We start from the raw sequence: 14820 nt of genomic DNA, 5'->3' as shown, positions 1-14820 counted from the left end.
TGTGACTGTGGGGGGGGAGGGGGGGGACATTAGAGTGTAAGCTCCTCTGTACAGAGACTGATGTGACTGTGGGGGGGGGAGGGGACATTAGAGTGTAAGCTCCTCTGTACACGAGACTGATGTGACTGTGGGGGGAGGGGGACATTAGAGTGTAAGCTCCTCTGTACAGAGACTGATGTGACTGTGGGGGGAGGGGACATTAGAGTGTAAGCTCCTCTGTACAGAGACTGATGTGACTGTGGGGGGAGGGGACATTAGAGTGTAAGCTCCTCTGTACAGAGACTGATGTGACTGTGGGGGGAGGGGACATTAGAGTGTAAGCTCCTCTGGTACAGAGACTGATGTGACTGTGGGGGGGGGAGGGGACATTAGAGTGTAAGCTCCTCTGGTACAGAGACTGATGTGACTGTGGGGGGAGGGGACATAAGAGTGTAAGCTCCTCTGTACAGAGACTGATGTGACTGTGGGGGGAGGGGACATAAGAGTGTAAGCTCCTCTGTACAGAGACTGATGTGACTGTGGGGGGAGGGGACATTAGAGTGTAAGCTCCTTCTGTACAGAGACTGATGTGACTGTGGGGGAGGGGACATTAGAGTGTAAGCTCCTCTGTACAGAGACTGATGTGACTGTGGGGGGAGGGGACATTAGAGTGTAAGCTCCTCTGATGCAGAGACTGATGTGACTGTGGGGGGAGGGGACATTAGAGTGTAAGCTCCTCTGCACAGAGACTGATGTGACTGTGGGGGGAGGGGACATTAGAGTGTAAGCTCCTCTGATGCAGAGACTGATGTGACTGTGGGGGGAGGGGACATAAGAGTGTAAGCTCCTCTGTACAGAGACTGATGTGACTGTGGGGGGAGGGGACATTAGAGTGTAAGCTCTTCTGTACAGAGACTGATGTGACTGTGGGGGGAGGGGACATTAGAGTGTAAGCTCCTCTGTACAGAGACTGATGTGACTGTGGGGGGAGGGGACATAAGAGTGTAAGCTCCTCTGTACAGAGACTGATGTGACTGTGGGGGGAGGGGACATTAGAGTGTAAGCTCTTCTGTACAGAGACTGATGTGACTGTGGGGGGAGGGGACATTAGAGTGTAAGCTCCTCTGTACAGAGACTGATGTGACTGTGGGGGGAGGGGACATAAGAGTGTAAGCTCCTCTGTACAGAGACTGATGTGACTGTGGGGGGGGAGGGGACATTAGAGTGTAAGCTCCTTCTGTACAGAGACTGATATGACTGTGGGGGGGGGGGGACATTAGAGTGTAAGCTCCTCTGTACAGAGACTGATGTGACTGTGGGGGGAAGGGTCATTAGAGTGTAAGCTCCTCTGGTACAGAGACTGATGTGACTGTGGGGGGAGGGGACATTAGAGTGTAAGCTCCTCTGTACAGAGACTGATGTGACTGTGGGGGGGGGGGGGGGGACATTAGAGTGTAAGCTCCTCTGTACAGAGACTGATATGACTGTGGGGGGGGGGGGGGGACATTAGAGTGTAAGCTCCTCTGCACAGAGACTGATGTGACTGTGGGGGGAGGGGACATTAGAGTGTAAGCTCCTCTGATGCAGAGACTGATGTGACTGTGGGGGAGGGGTCATTAGAGTGTAAGCTCCTCTGGTACAGAGACTGATGTGACTGTGGGGGGAGGGGACATTAGAGTGTAAGCTCCTCTGGTACAGAGACTGATGTGACTGTGGGGGGAGGGGACATTAGAGTGTAAGCTCCTCTGTACAGAGACTGATGTGACTGTGGGGGGGGGGAGGGGACATTAGAGTGTAAGCTCTTCTGTACAGAGACTGATATGACTGTGGGGGGAGGGGGACATTAGAGTGTAAGCTCCTCTGTACAGAGACTGATGTGACTGTGGGGGAGGGGGGGGACATTAGAGTGTAAGCTCCTCTGTACAGAGACTGATGTGACTGTGGGGGGGGAGGGGACATTGGAGTGTAAGCTCCTCTGTACAGAGACTGATGTGACTGTGGGGAGGGGGGGGGGACATTAGAGTGTAAGCTCCTCTGTACAGAGACTGATGTGACTGTGGGGGAGGGGACATTAGAGTGTAAGCTCCTCTGTACAGAGACTGATGTGACTGTGGGGGAGGGGACATTAGAGTGTAAGCTCCTCTGTACAGAGACTGATGTGACTGTGGGGGGGGAGGGGACATTAGAGTGTAAGCTCCTCTGTACAAAGACTGATGTGACTGTGGGGGAGGGGACATTAGAGTGTAAGCTCCTCTGTACAGAGACTGATGTGACTGTGGGGGGAAGGGGGACATTAGAGTGTAAGCTCCTCTGTACAGAGACTGATGTGACTGTGGGGGAGGGCAGCATTAGAGTGTAAGCTCTTCTGGTACAGAGACTGATGGGACTGGCTCGGTGACCTCTGTACAGCGCTGCGGTATATGTCAGAGCTATATAAATGTATAATAATAATAGTGAGTGACTGTGGGGGGAGGGGACATTAGAGTGTAAGCTCCTCTGTACAGAGACTGATGTGACTGTGGGGGGAGGGGACATTAGAGTGTAAGCTCCTCTGTACAGAGACTGATGTGACTGTGGGGGAGGGGACATTAGAGTGTAAGCTCCTCTGGTACAGAGACTGATGTGACTGTGGGGGGGAGGGGACATTAGAGTGTAAGCTCCTCTGTACAGAGACTGATGTGACTGTGGGGGGGGAGGGGACATTAGAGTGTAAGCTCCTCTGTACAGAGACTGATGTGACTGTGGGGGGGGGGGGGACATTAGAGTGTAAGCTCCTCTGTACAGAGACTGATGTGACTGTGGGGGGGGGGGGGACATTAGAGTGTAAGCTCCTCTGTACAGAGACTGATGTGACTGTGGGGGAGGGGACATTAGAGTGTAAGCTCCTCTGTACAGAGACTGATGTGACTGTGGGGGAGGGGACATTAGAGTGTAAGCTCCTCTGTACAGAGACTGATGTGACTGTGGGGGAGGGGGACATTAGAGTGTAAGCTCTTCTGGTACAGAGACTGATGTGACTGTGGGGGGGAGGGGACATTAGAGTGTAAGCTCCTCTGTACAGAGACTGATGTGACTGTGGGGGAGGGGACATTAGAGTGTAAGCTCTTCTGGTACAGAGACTGATGGGACTGGCTCGGTGACCTCTGTACAGCGCTGCGGTATATGTCAGAGCTATATAAATGTATAATAATAATAGTGAGTGACTGTGGGGGAGAGGACATTAGAGTGTAAGCTCCTCTGGTACAGAGACTGATGTGACTGTGGGGGGAGGGGACATTAGAGTGTAAGCTCCTCTGTACAGAGACTGATGTGACTGTGGGGGAGGGGACATTAGAGTGTAAGCTCCTCTGGCGAATAGATTAGTGTTCTCTGTACTGCACTGCGGTATATGTCAGAGCTATATAAAGGTTTGCTCGGAGGTGAACATCACTTTCATGGTTCCTCTGTTATCTCCAGCCTGATGGAAAATGTCTGTGATTGGAGGGATTTGTGTCCGTTTCGCAGTTCCCAGGATGTGTTATTGTGGATGTCAGTTGAGCCGGCCGTAAACTTACTGTGGAAATTATATAGGGAGGGGGGGGGGGGGGGGGGCATATTTCCGATGTCCCGGAATCTCAACCTGTACTGTGCGTCTCCTGGGAACAGCTGCGCCGATCGGACACTTAATACGATCCTTGTGTTCCCGGAGGCGGCATCTGTACCCAGAGACAGCTGCCCAAATCCTGGCAGAGGGATCACCGCTCAGCCACTTGGTGACTCTCTGCAAATCCTTCTGCCTTTCATAGGATCAGTTATAGGTGGAGCATGGTGGGCCGAGTCATGTGATTATATGTCATAGATACTGGTGGGAACCCCTCATAATGGGCACAGCGGGTGTACAGACCCGAGAACTCAGCACAGGGATGGTGGGAACCCCTCATAATGGGCACAGCAGGTGTACAGACCCGGGAACTCAGCACAGGGATGGTGGGAACCCCTCATAATGGGCACAGCGGGTGTACAGACCCTGGAACTCAGCACAGGGATGGTGGGAACCCCTCATAATGGACACAGCGGGTGTACAGACCCGGGAACTCAGCACAGGGATGGTGGGAACCCCTCATAATAGGCACAGCGGGTGTACAGACCCGGGAACTCAGCACAGGGATGGTGGGAACCCCTCATAATGGGCACAGCGGGTGTACAGACCCGGGAACTCAGCACAGGGATGGTGGGAACCCCTCATAATAGGCACAGCGGGTGTACAGACCCGGGAACTCAGCACAGGGATGGTGGGAACCCCTCATAATGGGCACAGCGGGTGTACAGACCCGAGAACTCAGCACAGGGATGGTGAGAACCCCTCATAATGGGTACAGCGGGTGTACAGACCCGAGAACTCAGCACAGGGATGGTGGGAACCCCTCATAATGGGCACAGCAGGTGTACAGACCCGGGAACTCAGCACAGGGATGGTGGGAACCCCTCATAATGGGCACAGCAGGTGTACAGACCCGGGAACTCAGCACAGGGATGGTGAGAACCCCTCATAATGGGTACAGCGGGTGTACAGACCCGAGAACTCAGCACAGGGATGGTGGGAACCCCTCATAATGGGCACAGCAGGTGTACAGACCTGGGAACTCAGCACAGGGATGGTGAGAACCCCTCATAATGGGCACAGCGGGTGTACAGACCCGGGAACTCAGCACAGGGATGGTGGGAACACCTCATAATGGGCACAGTGGGTGTACAGACCCGGGAACTCGGCACAGGGATGGTGGGAACCCCTCATAATGGGCACAGCGGGTGTACAGACCCGGGAACTCAGCACAGGGATGGTGAGAACCCCTCATAATGGGCACAGCGGGTGTACAGACCTGGGAACTCAGCACAGGGATGGAGGGAACCCCTCATAATGGGCACAGCGGGTGTACAGACCCGGGAACTCAGCACAGGGATGGTGAGAACCCCTCATAATGGGCACAGCGGGTGTACAGACCCGGGAACTTAGTACAGGGGTGGTAAAAGCCTGACAGGGGCTCTATAACCCCCCCCCCATACCACCCAGAACTAAGACAAACACAATGTACATTGACTTTAAGCCATGGAGTGTTGAATAATATGGGTAACCCTAAACAGGGACTGAAGCCGCAGGATGACCCCTCCCCCCCCCCGGTTACGGCCATTATGGCGAGACGGGGGTGACATCACCCAGACTTTATCAAGGTTATTGGGCTCAGCTGACAGCTTGTGATCTGGAGCTGCGAAGGCCGATTCCCGTCCCAGATCTCCTACAATGGGCCCATTGTGAGCTCCAGTCATCCCATTACCGACCCGGCACTCTTACTGTGCATACCCCCCATCCCCCCCCCAGAAGCTGGCGGAGGTCCTCCAACCACAAGCAGCAATGAAAGGCGCCCATTGGCCACAAGGGGATGCCAAAAATTTATAAATCAAAGAGCCCCATTGATGGGTTAAATGTCGCATTAACGGTCAATTCTGGTGGGACGCACTCTGCAGGCACGGTCCCGTGTTCTGGCGAGCAGCGTTGGTTGTCTAGTGACAGGTCCTCTTTGCAGTGTTTAGGCCGGAGCTCTGCTGCACTGTACAGGGAGTGGTTTCCGTTCTCTATATATATACATGGGGAGGAAGCCGCTTCCCTGCCAAAAATTAACCCCCGCCCTGCCGCCCCGCCTCCACCCCAACTGCAGCCTTTCATTGCGTTTGAAACCGTATTTGCATCGGAGACAATGCGAATGCAAATCACCCGATTGAACTGCCACCATATACAATCTACTTTTAGATCTACCATCAGCTAGGGCTCCCCTGATTGGATAATAATTGAATGTATTCTTTCGGTTGATCCTTTTACAGATATTGTACAATCTGATTGTATGGGGCTGATTCACCTCTTCTGAATTAGTCCCAACACTTACTGCAGAGAGCGAGAACCAATCAGAGCTCAGCGTGCTGAAGCTGCGTCCATATTATGTACTAATTACTGAAACTATCCACAAGGAAAAATTGTCCAAAAAAAGTTTTTTTGATGTTATGATTACAATGTTTATATCTTAAAAATATATTCATTGATGATTCCCAGACATCGGTCAGCTCTGTATGGCGCACACACAAGGGCATATCCTGCCGTCCCCTGGTACACCATGCCTCTTCTCTTGTCCAGTGACAGGTCCTCATTCCCTACTCCTTTCTCAGTCCTTGAGGCTTCTTCTCTTGTCCAGTGACAGGTCCTCATTCCCTGCTCTTTTCTCGGTCCTTGAGGCTTCTTCTCTTGTCCAGTGACAGGTCCTCATTCCCTGCTCCTTTCTCAGTCCTTGAGGCTTCTTCTCTTGTCCAGTGACAGGTCCTCATTCCCTGCTCTTTTCTCGGTCCTTGAGGCTTCTTCTCTTGTCCAGTGACAGGCCCTCATTCCCTGCTCCTTTCTCAGTCCTGAGGCTTCTTCTCTTGTCTAGTGACAGGTCCTTATTCCTTGCCCGTCTCTCAGTTCCTAATGCCTCTTCTCTTCTCCAATGACATGTCCTCCTTCTCTGCCTGTCTCTCAGTTCCCAATGCCTCTTCAGGTGTCTGGTGACAGCTCCTCATTCTCTGCCTCTCTCCTGGTGCCCAATGCCTCTTCTTTTGTCCATTGACAAGTCCTCATTCCTACCCTTATCCTGGAACCCAATGCTTCTTCTCTTGTCCAGTGACAGATCCTCATTTTCTGCACCTCTCCCAGTACCTGGTGACTCTTCTCTTGTTCACTGTCAGGTTCACATGCCCTAGCCTCTCCTGGTACCCATCACCTCTTCTGTTGTCCAGTAACAGGTCCTTATTCATTGCCCCTCTCCTGGTACCCAATGCTTCTTCTCTTGTCTGGTGACGTACTCATTCCATACTCCTCTTCTGGTGCCAAATGCTTCTTCTCTTGTCCAGTGACAGGTTCTCATTCTCTACCCCTCTCCTGATACCCAGCACCTCTTCTGTTGTCCAGTGACAAGTTTTCATCCCCTACCCTGGTGCTCAGTGCCTCTTCTCTTGTCTGGTGACAAGTCCTCATTCCTTACTTCTCTTCCGCTGTCTAATGCCTCTCCTGTTGTCCAGTTACACGTTTTCTTTTTCTTCCCGAGTGCCGGTGATAGGTCCTCATTTCTTGCTCCTGTCCTGGTACCCAGTGCCTCTTTTCTTGTCTGGTAACATGTTCTCATTTCTTGCCTCTCTCCCAGTACCTGATGCCCCTTCCCTTGTCTGTGATAGGTCCTTATTCCCTCTGCTGGTGCCCAATGCCTCTTTTTTTATTTGATGGCAGGTCCTCATTCCTTGCCCTTCTCCCAGTTCCCAATGATTCTTCTCTTGCCCAGTGACAGGTATTCATTTCTTGCCCCTCTCTCAGTACCCGGGGGCCTCTTTCACCTTTCCCTCTCCTGGTGCCCAATGCCTCTTGTCTGGTGACAGGATCTCATTCCCTTCTCCTCTACTAGTGCCTGATGCCTCTTGTCTGGTCCTCATTCCCTCCTCAGGTCCTCATTTCCTTTCCCTCACTTGGTGCCCAGTGCCTCTTGTCTGGTGACAGGTTCTAATGCCCTTCTCCTCTACTAGTGCCTGATGCCTCTTGTCTGGTCCTCATTCCCTCCTCAGGTCCTCATTCCCTTTCCCTCACTTGGGGCCCAATGCCTCTTGTCTGGTGACAGGTTCCCATTCCCTTCTCCTCTACTAGTGCCTGATGCCTCTTGTCTGGTCCTCATTCCCTCCTCAGGTCCTCATTTCCTTTCCCTCACTTGGTGCCCAGTGCCTCTTGTCTGGTGACAGGTTCTAATGCCCTTCTCCTCTACTAGTGCCTGATGCCTCTTGTCTGGTCCTCATTCCCTCCTCAGGTCCTCATTTCCTTTCCCTCACTTGGTGCCCAGTGCCTCTTGTCTGGTGACAGGTTCTAATGCCCTTCTCCTCTACTAATGCCTGATGCCTCTTGTTTGGTCCTCATTCCCTCCTCAGGTCCTCATTCCCTTTCCCTCACTTGGGGCCCAATGCCTCTTGTCTGGTGACAGGTTCCCATTCCCTTCTCCTCTACTAGTGCCTGATGCCTCTTGTCTGGTCCTCATTCCCTCCTCAGGTCCTCATTTCCTTTCCCTCACTTGGTGCCCAGTGCCTCTTGTCTGGTGACAGGTTCTAATGCCCTTCTCCTCTACTAGTGCCTGATGCCTCTTGTCTGGTCCTCATTCCCTCCTCAGGTCCTCATTCCCTTTCCCTCACTTGGGGTCCAATGCCTCTTGTCTGGTGACAGGTTCTCATTCCCTTCTCCTCTCCCAGTGTCCAATGCCTCTTGTCTGGTGACAGGTTCTCATGCCCTTCACCTCTACTAGTTCCTGATGCCTCTTGTCTGGTCCCCATTCCTTCCTCAGGTTCTCATTCCCTTTCCCTCACTTGGTGCCCAATGCCTCTTGTCTGGTGACAGGTTCTCATTCCCTTCTCCTCTCCCAGTGCCCAATGTCTCTTGTCTGGTGACAGGTTCTCATGCCCTTCTCCTCTACTAGTGCCTGATGCCTCTTGTCTGGTCATCATTCCCTCCTCAGGTCCTCATTCCCTTTCCCTCACTTGGGGCCCAATGCCTCTTGTATGGTGACAGGTTCTCATGCCCTTCACCTCTACTAGTGCCTGATGCCTCTTGTCTGGTCCCCATTCCTTCCTCAGGTTCTCATTCCCTTTCCCTCACTTGGTGCCCAATGCCTCTTGTCTGGTGACAGGTTCTCATTCCCTTCTCCTCTCCCAGTGCCCAATGCCTCTTGTCTGGTGACAGGTTCTCATGCCCTTCTCCTCTACTAGTGCCTGATGCCTCTTGTCTGGTCATCATTCCCTCCTCAGGTCCTCATTCCCTTTCCCTCACTTGGGGCCCAATGCCTCTTGTCTGGTGACAGGTTCTCATTCCCTTCTCCTCTCCACTTGCCTGATGCCTCTTGTCTGCTCCTCATTCCCTGTCCCTCCCCTGACACCCAGGATATCTTCCCCTGGTACTTTCCATGGCAGGTTGTCCATTCCTGACCTCGGCATATAGGACTGAGTTCCAGGCCAGGTATGATTTCACCCAGCCGTCACACACGCCACTACCTAGCCTCATGGGCTATCGTGGTCCACAAAAGTCTGAATGAATACAGCCCGGGCGAGGCGACACTTATGTACCGGGTGTGTGAAAAGTGACAGAGTGGATTCTGGGAAACCACAACATGGCCGCAACAAAGGACGCTGTGCCGTGAAGTGACAGAGGGTGTGGCGGCGATGCACAAGCAGGAGGGTGTTATACAGGAAGTAATAAATACGTATGGAGGGAAGCCGATACTTCACAGAGTAGAGGGGTCATATACATTCCCCTCCTAGGTGAGGTCAGCCTCCTTCTCACCATTTTCTATGTAGGAAGCCCTTGTCCCGGGATGGTTCTCGGACATTTCATACGCCATCCTGGTTATAGAACGGCACATTAGGCCTTTCACGGGGGCCAATGGCTGAGAAGTTTCTAGGATTAAAGTACGTCGTCTGCTCACTTTCAAAGGTCACGAAACAATATTTTAGATCAGCAGCTGCAAACACCTCAAATTCGCCACATTGCCAGCAAAGATCTGAAATCAGGCTTGCAGTGACTGCTGTTGGGGGGGGGGAGGGGGGGATAAGGTGTCAGCTGACCTCACAGGAGCTGAAGGCCATCTACACCAAGATGCTTATGTTCACCTAAGTTGGGAGGAGATGGAGGGGCGGAAAAGTGTGGTCACGACCCATTTGGGCGGGGCTAGCCAGGAGGGTCTAAAACCAACATAACTTAAATATTCCAGCAGATAAAATGGCTCCATTCTATGTTTCACTGGGTATGAAGTTGGGATGCATGAATACCGATAATCAGCGCCGATAAGCGAGCATTTTCAAGAGTACTTGTGAAATGCTCTCGATACTGAAACCGATACTTTGCAGTCGATACAAAATGAATGGGTGCAAATCGAACTGCAAAAAATGCATGCGATTTCCCCCATTATTCCTGTGTGTGTGTACATAGAAAGGGAAATGCGCCATCTAGTGGGCAGTTTATTAAAATTTTTATAACTCACATTAAGTACATAGCTGGTCAAATGCAAAATTTGCATAGTGTCCCTGCCCTGCCGATGATAGAAAATCCCGGCCGTTGGAGGTGCTGTACAGGGCTGGGGGAGATGTATAGGCGGTCCACCCCCCAAGCGGACATCACTTTTGCCCTATACCCACAGGAGTCCCGGAAAGTTCTCCTCCAGCCCTGTGAGCACCTCCAGCAATTTGTGATTTTCTATCGTCGGCGGGGCAGGCCGGGACACATATGCAGATTTTTCATTTTGACTAGCTGTGTACTTAATGTAACTTATAGCATTTTTTAATAAACTGCCCACTAGAGGGCGCTTCCATTCGTATTGACGCACATCGCACTGCAAAGTATCGGTACTCGCCGATAAAAAAAAAAAAAAAAACAGTATTGGTGCAACCCTAGTATGAAGCTTGGTGCACCCCCCCAGGTCCAAACAATGATGGAAGTGTTCTATGGGGGAAGTGAGGGGAGAATAAGAAATAAATCTTTGTATACTTAATTGTCTCCATCTTCTCTCCCCAGCGTGCAGCGTCACCATCCACAACCGCTGCAAGGACGCCCTGCCCAGCTGTACTAAGGTCAAACAGAAGGTAAGTCCCTACAGTGTACCCTCATTATAGAGTTATGGGGGGAGGGGGGGGGGGAGAAGGAAAAGAGAGATAAAGGGGTGGTGGGGGGTAGAAAGATAGAGGAAAAAGAAGGGGGATAAAGGAGAATATAGAAAAAAGGGGGGGGTAAAAAGGGGGGGGGGAGTGGAAGAGGGGAGAGGTGGAGAATGTTGGAGGGGCAGGCAGTGGAAGAAAGAGAGGAAGAGTGGGAGAGGGGAGAAGGAGTGGAAGAGGGAGAGAGAAGTGAGATAGTGGAGGAGGGGAGAGAGAAAGAGAATGAGCGGAGGAGAGAATGGGAGAAGGATAGTGAAAGGGGGAGAAAGAGGGAGAGAGTGGGAGAGTGATGGTGGAAGAGGGAGAAAGAATGAAGGGGGGAGAGAAAAAAATGAGTGGAAGAGGAGGGGAGAGAGAGAGAGACAGAGAATGAATGGAAAAGGGGGGAGAGAGTGGGAGAAGTGGGGGGTGAGGATAGAGAGGAGAATATAGACTAGAGATGTATGTGTGTGTATGTGTGTGTGTGTATATGTATATATATATATATATATATATATATATATATATATATATATATTATATACACGCAGTACCCCACAAAAGTGAGTACACCCCTCACATTTTTGTAAATCTTTTCTTCTATCTTTTCATGTGACAACACTGAAGAAATGACACTTGTCTACAATGTAAAGTAGTGAGTGTACAGCTTGTATAACAGTGTAAATTTGCTGTCCCCTCAAAATAACTCAACACACAGCCATTAACGTCTAAACCGCTGGCAACAAAAGTCAGTACACCCCTAAGTGAAAATGTCCAAATTGGGCCCAATTAGCCATTTTCCCTCCCCCGGTGTCATGTGACTCGTTAGTGTTACAAGGTCTCAGGTGTGAATGGGGAGCAGGTGTGTTAAATTTGGTGTTATCGCTCTCACTCTCTCATACTGGTCACTGGAAGTACAACATGGCACCTCATGGCAAAGAACTCTCTGAGGATCTGAAAAAAAAGAATTGTTGCTCTACATAAAGGTGGCCTAGGCTATAAGAAGATTGCCAAGACCCTGAAACTGAGCTGCAGCACGGTGGCCAAGACCATACAGCGGTATAACAGGACAGGTTCCACTCAGAACAGGCCTCGCCATGGTCCACCAAAGAAGTTGAGGTCACGTGCTCAGCGTCATATCCAGAGGTTGTCTTTGGAAAATAGACGTATGAGTGCTGCCAGCATTGCTGAAGAGGTTGTAGGGGTGGGGGGTCAGCCTTTCAGACCATACGCCGCACACTGCATCAAATTGGTCTGCATGGCTGTCATCCCGGAAGGAAGCCTCTTCTAAAGATGATGCACAAGAAAGCCCGAAAACAGTTTGCTGAAGACAAGCAGACTAAGGACATGGATTACTGGAACCATGTCCTGTGGTCTGATGAGACCAAGATAAACTTATTTGGTTCAGATGGTGACAAGCGTGTGTGGCGGCAACCAGGTGAGGAGGACAAAGACAAGTGTGTCTTGTCTACAGTCAAGCATGGTGGTGGGAGTGTCATGGTCTGGGGCTGCATGAGTGCTGCCGGCACTGGGGGGCTACAGATCATTGAGGGAACCATGAATGCCAACATGTACTGTGACATACTGAAGCAGAGCATGATCCCCTCCCTTCAGAGACTGGACCGCAGGGCAGTATTCCAACATGATAACCACCCCAAACACACCTCCAAGACCACCACTGCCTTACTAAAGAAGCTGAGGGTAAAGGTGATGGACTGGCCAAGCATGTCTCCAGACCTAAACCCTATTGATCATCTGTGGGACATCCTCAAATGGAAGGGGGAGGAGCACAAGGTCTCTAACATCCACCAGCTCTGTGATGTCGTCATGGAGGAGGGGAAGAGGACTCCAGTGGCAACCTATGAAGCTCTGGTGAACTCCATGCCCAAGAGGGTTAAGGCAGTGCTGGAAAATAATGGTGACCACACAAAATATTGGCCCCAATTTGGACATTTTCACTTAGGGGTGTACTGACTTTTGTTGGCAGTGGTTTAGACATTAATGGCTGTGTGTTGAGTTATTTTGAGGGGACAGCAAATTTACACTGTTATACAAGCTGTACACTCACTACTTTACATTGTAGCAAAGTGTCATTTCTTCAGTGTTGTCACATGAAGAGATAGAAGAAAAGATTTACACAAATGTGAGGGGTGTACTTACTTTTGTGAGATACTGTGTATATATATATATATATATTTATCACACACACAATAAAAAATCAGAAACTGACGCTCGATTTTGCTTCTCCTGTACAGCAGCAGAAAGCGGCGTTCATAAAGAACAATAGCGCTCTTCAGAACGTGTCTTTGCGGAATAAAAGTACGTATCTTCCTCTATGTTCTTGAAATAGAGTTTTTCTTCCGGGAAATTATTTTATGCTGCTCTACGTACAATAAATGAGTAACTGCTCTTCTGTGAGGCTCCGCCCCTAACAATTTTACATAACACAAATTCTAACCCCGGGGTGGAGGGCGGAATGTGGCACCCTGCCCCTCTCCTGTACAGAGCCACATTGTAGAGCCCTTTTGGTCGCAGCTAAGAGGATTCCTAAGCAGCAGAGAGCCCAGAGACTCTTCTTAGAAGCCCCTCCCCTTTTTAACACGTGGTCCACCCAAGGTGAACATATATATTGGTTCTGCGTCCCCCCCCCCCCCCCCCCCCTTCTCCCACCTCCTACCTCCTTTCTCCTACCTCCTTTAATGCGGCAAACCTTAACTTAGTCTGCTGCATTGATTATAGGGGACCTCTTCTATGGGAATTCCCTCATCTGCCATTACCGATCACCTGGCTTTTATATTGATCTGAAGGCTTCAGGACCTTGAGAGCAAGTTGGTTCTGGATCTGTGAGATCGGGGGTCAGCCAGGAAACTGGTATTTTATTTTAGAGATCAGCCCCTGACTCAGGTACACTACATATATGCTGAACCTGCAAATGTTTTAGACAGCTGATGCTTGACTGCCCCCAGAGGCTATAACTGGAAGTGCATGCAAGGCTACATCCCAACAACGTTGACTGAAAGCCAATAAATTAATAAAATGTATTATTTCGAAATTTCATATTTTCATCTGTAAGACAGGTATTGGGTTGGATCTTTTTTCACGCATTTTTGTATTTTTTTTTCCAGCCACTACATTAAGGGAGAGACCCAACTCCGCCATCTACCCTTCCGACAGCCTCCGACATTCCCTGCTGGGATCCCGGCGCGGGCGGCCATCTTTGTCCCTCTCCAAAAGCGTCTCCACCACCAACATAGCCGGGTGAGTCCTCCTTTTCTTTTGTCGGCACACTTCCCACCGCTGCTTACTGTAATCCAAAGCCCACCAATTGTTTTCCAGCCAACAAAATGGCTCCTCAGATGTCAAGATTCCCTTTTCTGGGGTCTGACTGCAATAACTTAATTTTTCACCTGTCTACGAGTGCCAGCAAAGTTTTTTTTTTTTTTTTTTTTTTTTTTTTATCCTTGTGGTGCCTTTATGTATCAAAATTGTAGTAATAAGAAATGTCTGTGTTGCCACATAGCAATTCATAGGATTAAAAAATTTCCCAGCTTGGGATGGAATCTGCTTGTCCTTGGGGGGGGACACAGTCAGTTCTTCAGACACTTTGATGAATCACATAGTCTGTTATGGAATAGTATTAGCATGCAGCGTGTATGCCGGGTCTTTAATGTGCGTTCTGTGCGCAGGAATCTGAACGATGAAAGTCCGCTGGGCATAAGAAGGATCTTGTCGCAGTCCACCGACTCCCTGAACATGAGGAACCGGACGCTGTCTGTGGAGTCTCTCATTGATGAAGGTAGGGGGGATGATCATTGCTGGAGAGCTTGTTATATTAAAGTGGTTGTAAAACCTCCACATATCCTTTCAGTTGGTTTGGGCCTGTGCTACAGGTCACCTGTAAGACCCTTGAGGCCTCTGCCATAGGTCACCTGTAGGACCCTTGAGGTCACTGCCACAGGTCACCTGTAGGACCCTTGAGGCCTCTGCCACAGGTCACCTGAAGTACCCTTGAGGCCTCTGCCACAGGTCACCTGTTGGACCCTTGAGGCTTCTGCCACAGGTCAGCTTTAGGACCCGTGAGGCTTCTGCCACAGGTCAGCTTTAGGACCGTTGATGCCTCTGCCACAG

The 14820-nt window shown here is 50.6% G+C and overlaps 1 protein-coding gene across 8 annotated transcripts in view; it reads left to right on the top strand.

Moving 5' to 3' along the window:
* ARHGEF2 (Rho/Rac guanine nucleotide exchange factor 2) overlaps window positions 1-14820 on the top strand; it is a 168297-nt gene that overhangs the window by 132644 nt on the left and 20833 nt on the right. For all 8 annotated transcript variants that reach the window (XM_073609298.1, XM_073609297.1, XM_073609296.1 and 5 more), the window contains 4 exons: window positions 10574-10641; window positions 12948-13011; window positions 13818-13950; window positions 14379-14488. In XM_073609298.1, the coding sequence (XP_073465399.1) occupies window positions 10574-10641; window positions 12948-13011; window positions 13818-13950; window positions 14379-14488 (375 nt within the window). The remainder of the gene's footprint in view (window positions 1-10573; window positions 10642-12947; window positions 13012-13817; window positions 13951-14378; window positions 14489-14820) is intronic.

This window comes from Aquarana catesbeiana, linkage group LG13, assembly GCF_042186555.1.
Source record: "Aquarana catesbeiana isolate 2022-GZ linkage group LG13, ASM4218655v1, whole genome shotgun sequence".
Taxonomy (NCBI): Eukaryota; Metazoa; Chordata; class Amphibia; order Anura; family Ranidae; genus Aquarana; species Aquarana catesbeiana.
This window is presented reverse-complemented; position numbering and strand designations above follow the sequence as displayed.